This window comes from Dryobates pubescens, chromosome Z, assembly GCF_014839835.1.
Source record: "Dryobates pubescens isolate bDryPub1 chromosome Z, bDryPub1.pri, whole genome shotgun sequence".
NCBI lineage: Eukaryota > Metazoa > Chordata > Aves > Piciformes > Picidae > Dryobates > Dryobates pubescens.
The window spans coordinates 47374643-47387190 of record NC_071657.1 but is presented as its reverse complement, the minus strand read 5'-3'; the positions used below and the strand labels follow the sequence as shown (position 1 = coordinate 47387190).

General features: G+C 44.5%; 1 protein-coding gene across 1 annotated transcript in view; it reads left to right on the top strand.

Moving 5' to 3' along the window:
* The window catches only part of CNTLN (centlein), a 230655-nt gene that overhangs the window by 57059 nt on the left and 161048 nt on the right, over positions 1–12548 (top strand). Inside the window, exon 6 of the mRNA XM_054177772.1 lies at positions 4152–4285. Within this exon, the coding sequence (XP_054033747.1) occupies positions 4152–4285 (134 nt within the window). The remainder of the gene's footprint in view (positions 1–4151; positions 4286–12548) is intronic.

Here is a 12548-nt window from a genome sequence, read left to right as displayed (position 1 = left end):
TTTGACGCTGATCAGGCTATTAGCATAAGAATTGGCCGAGCTGGAGGTCAATCAGCAAGCTCTCAAAGACGGCCTGTCCTTGAGAACTTGGTAAACAACTTGGGCGAAGCTGAGAGCCAGGTAGAAGAGGAAGTAAACCACAAGTAGGAGCATATGTGAGCATGAGCTTTTGGGTTAGAGCCAATAGGATAATGACGAGTAGGCATACATTATCGTATGGTTATAAAAGTCTGATGCAAACCCAATAAAGCTGAACTTGCTTTATCACTCATATTGAGTCGGTCGCTTGTTCCGCCGCAGGAAAACTCCTCCACAGGTGGTGCCTGAACAGGGACAAAGATATGAAAAAGTCATAGGAGGATGCGGCTCGGATGCAGTGCTGGTAGCAGCAACTGGCGGGCATCTCGAAGAGAGGACTGCCTAGACCAATCGGTATGAGGTCTGCACTGTCCAAGGAGGGCTACCACCGTGGAAGGACACGGGATCGCGGATTGATGTGGAGCTGCATAGTAACGAACACGGAAGGACACGGCGCATGGAAGGACGCAGAGCGCGGAAAGACGTGGAGCACGGAGGGATGCGGAGCACAGAAGGATGCAGAGCGCAGAGGGACGCGGAGCACGGAAAGACATGGAGAGGAATAGTGCGTAATCGATAAAGAGCCAAAAACAACTCTATTAAAAAAAACAAAACAAAACAAAAAACCCAAACAAACGAACAAAAAAAAACACGGAAGGAGCAACAGGCCACTAGCAAATGCAGTTACAGTTTTCACGGATGCCGGATGGAAGTCACAACATGCAGCAGCAACCTGGCAGGAAAATGGACAATGGAAACACAAACTCTTGGAAGAAAAAAAAAAAAAAAAAAAAAAAAGGGACTCCTTACAGACTCTTGAACTTGTTGCCGTTGTTTGGGCTTTTTCAAAGTGATTACAAAGCCCTTTGAATGTGGTCACGGACTCTCTTTATGTGGCAGGACCTTGTCATGGGATCCTCAGGTGCTAGAACTTTTGGGATCTCAGGCGGTAGGGACTAACACTCACAACTGGACTTAAACGTGTTTTGTGTTTGGCAGTAGATTTCAAGGCTCAGCAGCCACTGCAGACTTGCTGCAGTGACCACTCCTACAAATAAGGTGGGATCAGCCACATTTTGTTAATGAGGGTGGACAGTTGTGTCCCCACAAGGAAGGATGATAACCTGTTTGTCATTTGGTAGCAGTCTGTATTTGGTAATCTTTCTTCTTGGTTAATGGGCCTGCTTAAGGAGGGGTTGCGCTGTTTAGGAATAATTCTGTCGATGTTAATTGTATTGAGAATTGTTTATGGTTGCATTATGCGTAGAGTAGATAAGGTAACCGCCAAAGCCTTGATTGTGCAAAAAGAAAAAGGGGGAATTGTTGGAGAATGGCTCAGAGAGAGAGGATGAGGACCCCTGGAAGCGCTGCACAACCCAGTCTTTGATGCTGATCAGGCTATTAGCATAAGAATTGGCCGAGCTGGAGGTCGATCAGCAAGCTCTCAAAGACGGCCTGCCCTTGAGAACTTGGTAAACAACTTGGGCGAAGCTGAGAGCCAGGTAGAAGAGGAAGTAAACCACAAGTAGGAGGCTATTTGAGCATGACCTTTTGGGTTAGAGCCAATAGGACAATGACGAGTAGGCATACATTATCGTACAGTTATAAAAGTCTGATGTGAACCCAATAAAGTTGAACTTGCTTTATCACTCATATTGAGTCGGCCGCTTGTTCCACCGCGGGAAAACTCCTCTGCACCTTCTCTCATGTTTTCCTTCTTAGTGGCATTGTCCTTCTCCTGTGTTTTTCTTCTTCTGTGTTTTCCTTCTACTGAGCCAGTAGTTGCTCAAGTCTTTTACACAGTTTTTAGTCCTTCGGTATGTGTCCAAGTATTGTTCCCCCAGGAAATCAGGGGCCAAGTGGTGAATCCATTGTCTCACCATCCTCCCTTTCCAGGGTACCTGATGGGTGGAGATGATCTTGTCTTATGCATATTCGCCAATCAAAGAGTGGCCTGGGTCCATTGTTGTCAGGCCAGCTGTGGTCCAGTGAGCAATCATTATCTTTGCACCTTCCCAAGAGTCGTTCCAGTGGCTCTTCCCAATACACGCCAGCTCTTGTCTGGGCAAGCAGCAAAGGTGATTTTATCTTTGTTGAGTCACATCAGAAGAGACCAGATTTTAGTCTCTCACAATATTGCTGTAATTTCTATTTTCATTCTTGCCTCCCAACACTCTGGGAAAATAGCTGTACAAAGCTTCTTAAGGATTGAAGTAAGAAGCTAAGCCTCCAGAGAATTCTTGTAAGGTCACTATGTAGAGATTGAAGTCCTGCTTGAGTGAACAGCCTTGCTGCTATATTTCCCAGATACACCATGAGACTTTGTGACTAACCTCTACAGTAAAGCTTAATGTAAAAGGCAAACCACTGTTTATTTACATTGTTTTCAGTGAGCATTTCCATCAGTTTTCTACTATGATATTTCTTCTCTCAAAAAAAACATTCCAGTATTGAATTAGAAGTGCAATATCAGGGCAGATTTAACAAGCAGTCTCAAAAATGAAGCTATATCCAAGATTCTTATTTTGTTTGTGCAATATTGTGTTTGTTTGTTTGTTTTTTTCTGTTTGTTTTTTGACAACTTAGAGCAGTGAATTTATAGCTGGTTTTCTTTAGGAGTTGTGGTTTTTTCTGTTTGATTTCCACATAAAAAGCAAAGTTTGATCAGTTCAGTAGTTAAACAGTATACTATAGCTTTGCAGAGATTTGATTCAGGATTCTCCTGACACATGCAGAAAATGAATTAAGAAAAAATTCCTACACTAAGGAATAGGTAGGCACCCAAAATTTCAAATATATGCTTTTTCTGGTATTTCACGTTATTCATACATGCACACATGCACATAGAATACATAGAATACATAGAATAAACCAGGTTGGAAGAGACCTTCAAGATTATCGCATCCAACCCATCAACCAATCCAACACCACCTAAACAACTAAACCATGGCACCAAGCACCCCATCAAGTCTTGTCCTGAAAACCTCCAATGATGCCGACTCCACCACCTCCCCAGGCAGCCCATTCCAAGGGGCAATCACTCTCTCTGTATAGTACTTTTTACTAAAATCCAGACTGAACCTCCCCTGGCACAGCCTGAGACTGTGTCCTCTTGTTTTGGTACTGGCTGCCTGGGAGAAGAGACCAACATCCACCTGTCTACAACCTCCCTTCAGGTAGTTGTAGAGAGTAATAAGGTCACCCCTGAGTCTCCTCTTCTCCAGGCTAAGCAACCCCAGCTCCCTCAGCCTCTCCTCGTAGTGCTTGTGTTCCAAGCCCCTCACCAACTTTGTTGCTCTTCTCTGGACTCGTTCCAGCAAGTCAACATCCTTCCTAAACTGAGGGGCCCAGAACTGGACACAGGACTCGAGGTGCGGCCTAACCAGTGCAGCGTACAGGGGCAGAATAACCTCCCTGCTCCTGCTGGCCACACTGTTCCTGATGCAGGCCAGGATGCCATTGGCCCTCTTGGCTGCCTAGGCACCCTGCAGGCTCATGTTCAGTCTACCATGGACCAGCACCCCCAGGTCCCTCTCTGCGTGGCTGTTCTCCAGCCACTCTGACCCCAGCCTGTAGCTCTGCATGGGGTTGTTGTGGCCAATGTGCAGAACCCGGCACTTGGATGTGTTCAATCTCATGCCGCTGGACTCTGCCCATCTGCCCAGCCTATTGAGGTCCCTCTGCAGAGCCTGTCTACCCTCCAGCAGATCAACTCCTGCCCCCAGCTTGGTGTCGTCAGCAAATTTACTGATGATGGACTCAATGCCCTCATCCAGATCATCAATAAAGATGTTAAAGAGCATGGGGCCCAGTATTGATCCCTGGGGCACACCACTAGTGACTGGCTGCCAGCTAGATGTGGCACCATTCACCACCACTCTCTGGGCTTGAAATACCTACATAATACCTATGTATGTTACATAATACCTATGTATATTTGCTTAGACCACAATAAACATATGCATGTATGTATGTGCACCTCCATTTGACTGTATACGCAGATAACACACATAGTAGATTTCAACTCTTTCATATACATTATCTTTAATACATTCTGAATTATTTCTTTGCAGAATTTGGAAACAGATTTAGCAGAAGCAAGAGTACAAATGAAAGAGTTACACAGTATATGCTGTAGCTTATCATCTCAAGTGGCAGTGAAACAGGAAGAACTCTCCCAAAAGAATTGTGATGTGATCAAAGCTAAGTAAGTATTTAGTTCTTTCATTACCTTTCAAATCTTAGTCTTCTTGAAAACACTATTCTTCCACTTACAAAGCAGTGACTTGCATTAGATGTGTTTTTGTGCAACAGTGTATTTTCATACCATTCTGTTCTGCAAGATGTAAAGCTTTTGGAAATGTTTGAGTAGACAGTGTAGATAATCTCAGGCATTGGAACAGGCTGCCCAGGGAAGTGATGGAGTCCCTGGAGGTATTAAAAAAACACATGTAGACATGGAACTTAGGACGTAGCTTAATGGGCAGGGTGATGTTAGGATGTCAGTCTCCACTGAAAGTAACAAATTGCCAATATGATCAGTGACATAAACATTTAGTTGGAAAGGCTAAGTGCCCTGAGCTTGGAAAAGCAATAAGACTAACTTTTTAATTAGAGTTAAATCTGATGAGTCAGTGAAATTCTACACAAGTCTGTGCAAAAGATTTAAACTGCAGTAATTTAAGCTTTATCTTGGGTCTCACACACCTTTTCTTTAAGCTGTATCTATAAGATTAATGCTGCACTATTTGAGTCATGGGAAATAAATGAAGAATGGAATGAATTAGATGAATTGACTAGACTACTAAATTCCTGGAAATGAAGATGATGGCACAAGATAATTGGTAACTTCAAGGGCATTCTCAGGAAATTGTCCAGTTTTCACTTCTTCACTTGAGGCACACAGAGTCACAGTTATGTATGACTTGCATGATAGCTTGCATGGAAAAGTCAATTGATCTGTGATGAGCCCACTGGTAGGTTGCGTTTCTGCATTGATGTCCTGATTCATTGTGGGCCCACAGAACTAAAAAGAGCTCACCTTGGTGTCTCCAGTCAAGATCAAAATCAGAGTTTGTATCTACTTGAGAAACTCTTGCAGCTAAATCTTCTTGATGGTTGTGTTGATGTTCCTCAGTAGCTTTGCTCTTGGGAATGTTAGCATCCATGTGTCTCATCTTCACTGGAATTCTCTTGATTCGATCAGCAATGTCTTGCCACAGATTGGCAGCCCAAATAGGCTTTCCTGTTTTCTGCCAACCGTTCTTTTTCCAGTCCTTTAGCCAACCACCGAGCATTGGCTACAATCCATGAATTGGTGTAGAGATAAAGCACTGGTCATCTCTCGTGTTCAGCTACGTCAAGAGCTAGCTGAATAGCTTGTACCTTTGGAAATTGGCTGGATTCACCTTCTCCATCTTTTGCCTCTGCAACTCGGCATGTTGGACTCCACACTGCAGACTTCTATCTCTGCTTGTTTCCAACATGACAACAGGAACCATCTGTGAACAAAGAATATTTCATCATCAGAAAGGTCGTTGTAAGGAGGAGCTTCCTTAGCATGAGTTACTCTCTCCTCTGAAGGTTTAGTACAGTTGGTGCCTTCAGGCCAACTTGTCATCACCTCCACCAGACCAGGTCTTTCAAGATTTCCCATTCAAGTGCTCTGTGTGGTCAGAGCCATCCACTTAGACCATGTGGCATGATGTGGTGAAGAACCTTCAGCTTTGAACATCCAATTCAAAACTGGCAATCTAGGAGCTAGAAGAAGTTGTGGCTTAGTTCCAGTTACTTCAGAAGCAGCTTTTACTCCTTCATAGGCAGCTAGAATCTCTTTCTCTGTTGGAGTATAATTTGCCTCTGAACCTCTGTAGCCACAACTCCAGAAACCAAGTGGACATCCGCGTGTCTCACCTGGAGCTCTTTGCCGTAAGCACCAGGTTGGACCATTGTCAATTGCAGCCGTGTACAGAATGTTCTTTATGTCTGGACCAGTTCAAAAAGGTCCCAGACCCATGGCATGGATTACTTCTCGCTTTTATCTGGTCAAGGGCTGCTTGTTGCTCATGACCCCACTGGAAACTATTTCTCTTTCAAGTCACATAAAGAGGTTTCACAATCTGACTGTATCCAGAATGTGCAGTCTCCAAAATCCCACTGTACCTAAGAAATGTGGAGTTTCCTTCTCACTGATGGCATTTCCCATGGCAGAGACTTTATCATATCCATTGGAATGTGACAGCAACCATCCTGCCACTGCACTCCTAGAAGCTGGATCTCTCTGGCAGGTCCTTGCACCTTGTCTTGCTTAATGGTGAAACCTGCTTTCAAAAGAATGTTAATTGTTGTGTTACTTTTCTTGAAGACTTCTTCAGCAGTTCTACCACAGATGATGATGTCATTGATGAACTGAATGTGTTCCAGAGCTCCACCTTTCTCTGGAGCATTATGGATCACTGCATGACAAGTGGTTGAACTTTGAATCCACCCCTGGGGCAAACGATTAAAGGTGTACTATATGCCCCTCTGGGTAAAGGCAAACTGAGGCCTGCATTCCTCTCCATTCCTCTGCTATGGGAATAGAGAGGAAAGCATTAGCAATGTCTATGGTAGCATACCATTTGGCCTCCTTGGATTCCAGCTCATACTGGAGTTCCAGCATGTCCAGTACAGCTGCACTCATCAGTGGAGTTACTTCATTCAGGGCATGGAAGTCACCTGTCAGACACCATTGTCCATCCTTAGACTCTGAGATGCGAGGCAACAGCCTATTCACTAGTTGCAACCCAGTGAGCAGGGCGTGAGAGGGAGGGGGTGTGGTTAGACAGCTGGGAGCACCAGGCTGTTGGTACAGGCAAGCTAACAGGCACAGGGAGTGCAAATAGTGACTGAGTGTGCCCATGGGGCTCCTTTTGAATTATCTCAGTTAGAACCCAGCAAGTTGGTTGTGAGGTATCCCAGGGGCTCCTTTTGAATTAATTCAGTACTTGGCACAAGCAGGGTGTGTGGGCAGGACACAAGGTGCTTCAGTCTTACTGAAGGCATAATGGTGGCTACTCAGAGAAGGAAGACTACTTTCTGCACCTACCAAAATGGATATTGGCATCAAGGCCACAGGCTGTGAGGAATGCCACAGCCTTTTACAGGCAACAGGTGTGTGAGGTGTGAGCAGGTGTTTGACCTGCTTAGCTGGTTGGCACATCTCCAGGATGAAGTGATGGATCTCAGAGAAGAGTTGAGTAGGTTAAGAAGCATAAAGGTGAGTGAGAAGGAAATGGATAACTTTTACAAACTGATCTTTACAGATAAGAACAGCTGTCTAATAGACAACTTCAACTTTCCTCCATCAGTTTCCACAGTTGCTCTTCCAAAAGGCCATTTGTAACCGTTTGGGTCATCGAAACGCCTTTTTCTCAGAAAGTCAATTCCCAAAATACAAGGTGCATCAGCTCCTGTCACAACAGTGTGTTTCTTCCACAATTTCCCAGTTAAACTTATGTCAACCTGTATCTTAGTCAGCTCTTGAGATCCACCAGTGATCTCCAGAATAGTTATAGGCTCTGACCATTGATAATTTGATAGCATTATGGTGCACTGAGCTCCTGTGTCAACCAAGGCCCTGTACTTCGGAAATTGTGAAGTGCCAGGCCACTGGATGTACACATCCCAATAGATTCTGTTATCTCCATTATCCCTTTCCTCCCCCTGGCGGGAGGCAGGGCACCCCTAATTATGGGGATTACATCCGCATGTACAGTTGACACCATGCCTAGTGTTAGTGTCAGAATCACTTTGGGAGCTATTAGAGTTTTCTGGGAAACTGAGGAAATGACAGCCACCCTTCTGGTATTGTTACCTCGAGCTCTGCTGCTCTGCAACTCCTGTAATTTCCTGAAGAGAGCACAAGTTGATTGACCATCCCACCTATTCATGTTTTCACCAAACTAATCACACAGAGTTATCCAAATACTCCCATGTGATTGCCTCTGTTATACCTGTTTTGGTTTAGCCTAGTTCAAAATGGCCTTCTTGAAGGATGTCTGTTTCTAGCAGTTGAAACTTGTATCCAGCTGGAAAAAGAATTGGAATCATCCCCTTTCGCCAATTTGGATATGGAGGTTTTAAGTTCCTCCTTCAGCTCTTTCATGCAGTTCTTTTTCTCACCATAAGGAGTTTCAATGGCTGAGACCAAGGAAACAAGTGTGAGACTATCCTCCAGTTGCCTCATTTGGTCAGTGAAATGGCCAACAGTAGGAGGCATTCCACCATAATTTCTTGCCACCATTAGAATACATAGAATACATAGAATAAACCAGGTTGGAAGAGACCTTCAAGATCATTGCGTCCAACCTATCAACCAATCCAACACCACCCAAACAACTAACCCACGGCACCAAGCACCCCATCAAGTCTTCTCCTGAAAACCTCCAGTGATGGCGACTCCACCACCTCCCCCGCACCTTGAGTACTGTGTCCAGTTCTGGGCCCCTCAGTTTAGGAAGGATGTTGACTTGCTGGAACAAGTCCAGAGAAGAGTGACAAAGTCGGTGAGGGGTTTGGAACATAAGCCCTACGAGGAGAGGCTGAGGGAGCTGGGGTTGCTTAGCCTGGAGAAGAGGAGACTCAGGGGTGACCTTATTACTCTCTACAACTACCTGAAGTGAGGTTGTAGACAGACAGATGTTGGTCTCTTCTCCCAGGCGGCCAGTACCAGAACAAGAGAACACAGTCTCAGGCTGCGCCAGGGGAGGTTCAGGCTGGATGTTAGTAAAAAGTTCTATACAGAAAGAGTGATTGTCCATTGGAATGGGCTGCCTGGGGAGATAGTGGAACCATTCTGCTTGTCAGAATAGTAGCATAATTAGGAGGAGCAAGTTTGATGAGCTTCTTGGCAAGACCTGTTCCCACAGGAATTTCATCAGGATTCAGGGCACCATGACTTCCATAATGTACTTTTCTCACAGCAAACTCTCTCAAGTACTTGATTCCCTCATCTATTGTGTTCCATCTCTGAGAGTTCCATGGGACGTCATCCCTGTATATGTGTCTCATTAAGACAGCCAATAGGAGGCATGTGCACAGAGAAACTTTACCCAGGCAAGTGGCTAAATGCTTATTTATTCTGGTATCTTTTGAGAGTGTTCCAAGCTGAGCCGCTGACTTATCACCTACCACTAAAGCAGGAGCACCTGTGTCAAAGCATCTTCCTAACCAGCTCAGTATTGGCTCAGTGTCTCCTGTAATGTAATCTTTTCTTACATGCCTAATTTCCCACCTGGGTGCAGTAGCTGACTGTATGTCATCATTATCATCATCATCATCCTCATCTTCCTCATCCTGCTGTCTTCCTGTTGAAAGCCTTTGTACAGTCTCCTTAAGTTGAGAAGCACCTCTCTGGGTTCCTGATCTACTAGGACTCATACCCTGTCCTGCATCTTCATCATCCATAGATGGCTTCACTAAGTTAACTAGACCTTTAAGACAGACTTTCTCTCCTTTGCCAAAATCACCCTGAGCTATATTCTTGGTTCGACTTCTGGTCTTTACTTGACAAGTCCCCTTTGTTTTATGTGGAGAGCTTGGACCTGGATCAGAAGGATCCTTGTCATCAGGCTTCTTGTCCAGAGTAGCAACCAATTTTACTGGTGCTGCTTGGAGATTCACAGCAGGACTGGCAGAAGCAGAACAGGCTTGCACAGAAACAGCATCACCTTGCACTCTTTGGGACCATTGCTGGACTCATTTCAATTCATGCTGCAGTGGGCAGAATTCTCTCTGCCTTGCTAATGGCCACTGACTGTGAAAACATTGCTGCCATCATTACAGGTGCTGGTGTGGGATCTGCTGCCTCCGGCACAGCCACTTGCTGCTTGAGCAGGGCCAGTTCTGCCATGGCACTTGCTGTGGTTCCCATTAACTCCTGCCTGCCTACTACTGCCTAGTTTTGTGTCTTCTTCAGCACTAGAAATCTCTGCATTAGAGCCAGACTTCTTACGTCTTCTCTGCCTTGAGACAGAGCAATTAGCTGCATGGTTCTCTCAGTACAATGCTAATAACAGACCTATTATTACCACCACTAATAGCAAATGTAGGCATAATGAACAAACCATTTTAAGATTCAAACCATTAAAATAATTCTCAGATACAGGAACACTAAATTCAACAAACTCAGGAGGTACACTCACAGTTGAATTGCTGTATCTCCCCAAAGCAACAAATCCAAGGCATGAACCACCAAACCTCTTTAACTTGTATTTAAACCAAAGAAACAGCTTATATACTATGTACCTGATAACTTGAGCAATTACTGCAGAAACAAACCATTTATAAAATATCACAGCTAGTACAGAGTACACCAAATGCCACAAAACCCAAAACAACTTCCTTTTTGCTTCCTTGATCTGAGGAGAAATTAATCAAGCAATTGCCCCACGTTGGGTGCCAATTAATTTTGTAATGTGGTGGGTTGAAATTCCACCCCCCAACATTAACTTAGCCAGACCAGCTCAGCTGGAAGCAAATGAAAGCTGTATTTACAGGCAAAACTACAATTTATGATGAAATGCAATGAATGTGTACAAAATATGCCGTATTTGCAGTATTTACAGATACTGACAATTAACAAACAGCACAAAACCCCCCTGGTCAAAAGACCAGGGGAAGCTACCAGCTTCTCCTTTTCTGCTCCCTCTATCCTCCTGTCCAAACAGGAGAAAGGAATAGAGAAAATTGCTGTTAGACTTAACCAAAACAATGCAGCCAAGGTCAAGCAGAAGCAAGTTAGTATCTCTCCTGAGCAAAGGAGTGGGAAGAGAGGAGAAGGAGGAATTTTTTGGTGCAACCAATCTTACGGCAGATACCTCTCTGATGGAATTGTTTAGAATTATCTTTATTTTCCTTTTCACACCCAACAGTGATTTATTTACATTTTACTACTTTTCTGCTCAAGATCTGTGAAAAACTTTAAAGGCATAGCCTAAAACTACCACAGCCTAATACTACCACATGTTGTCCTTGACCTCTCTTGACAGGTTTAATTTTAAGGAGACCTTCATCTCCATATACTCTGATAACATTGATGTATTCCTCTCAAGTGGTCGACCCTTTCTGCCATGTTCTCTAAACTTCCTTCTTCCACTTGAGTTCATTCATCAGCTTCCTGTTCAACCAAGCAGTCTTATGGATGCCTTACCTGATTTCTTTCTCCTTGGTATTCTCCACTCTTGAGCTTGGAGGAGATGGTGCTTGAGCATTAACCAACTCTATTGGACACACTTACCCTTTAGTGCGCTATCCTATGGGATTTTTCCAGGTAGTTCCCTGAAGACACCAAAGTTAGACTTTCTGAAGTCCAGGGTTGCAATCTTGATTCTTGCAAAACTCCACCACTCCAGCCAAGTCTGTCCCCAGCCTCCACATCCTCAATTAGTCCCTCCTTGTTTGTCAATGTATGGTCCAATTGTATTCCTCTTCCATCACCTTTGTCAAAAAGTTATCAGCAATGCATTGTAGGAACCTCTTGGATTGTGTGTGCCTGGCCATGTAGCCTTTCTGGCAAATGTCTGGGTAGTTAAGTCTTCCATGAGAACTGGGGCCCATGATTGTGAGGCTACTTTTAGCTGCTCATACAAAGCCTCACCAGCTTGCCCCTCCTGATCAGGTGGCCCATAATAGATGTGACAGTCACAGCTGTCTCCTATAGCAGCCTGCCCCCTAATTATTACCCACAAACTCTCAAGTTGCTCTTCATGTCTCCTGTGCAGACCTCTGTACACTCTAGTTGCTCTCTCACCTAAAAAGCAGCCTCACCACCTTGCCTTGCTGATCTGCCTTTCCTGAAAAGGACACAGCCATCCATGACAGCATCCCAGTAACTGTTTTTCTGCAACTGCAATCTGATCGTGGCCCTTTGTTGTGAAGGCATTCTATGCTCAGAATTATGCCCCAGATCTTGCCCAAACTTGTCCCAACATGTTTGGTTAACATCCCCACCTTTTCCCTCCTTTCTGGAGTGGGTGCTCAGCCCAGAGCTAGGAAAACAAAGGACCAGGGCGCCCGCCAGCCAGCCATAAGTAAACAACCAAACCTGCTTTCTTTGGGGTAAACAACACCATGAAGCTATTGCATAGGATGCTTATGCTTAGCTTATTCTCCTTCCAAGTTTGGGTATAATTCTAGATACAAACTTGGTCGTAGACTGGAAGGTATTAATCACAGCTGAATATTCATCCAAATTCAAGGCCTGAATAATGTGTAAGTATTACCCCAAGTTGTAAACAAGTCACTCTTTGCCTAAACACTATTGCTCTTGCTATTAAGCTCCTTGCTATTGCTTCTATTAAGCAATAATACCAGCCTCTGCATTATGGAGAGAAGCCAGCAACCTGGGAAAAGCCACTGTGCCCTAGTTTACCTGGAAACCTGCAAAGAGTCCTTCACAAGCTGCTCTGGAGCTACCACCAGCTTTGCAT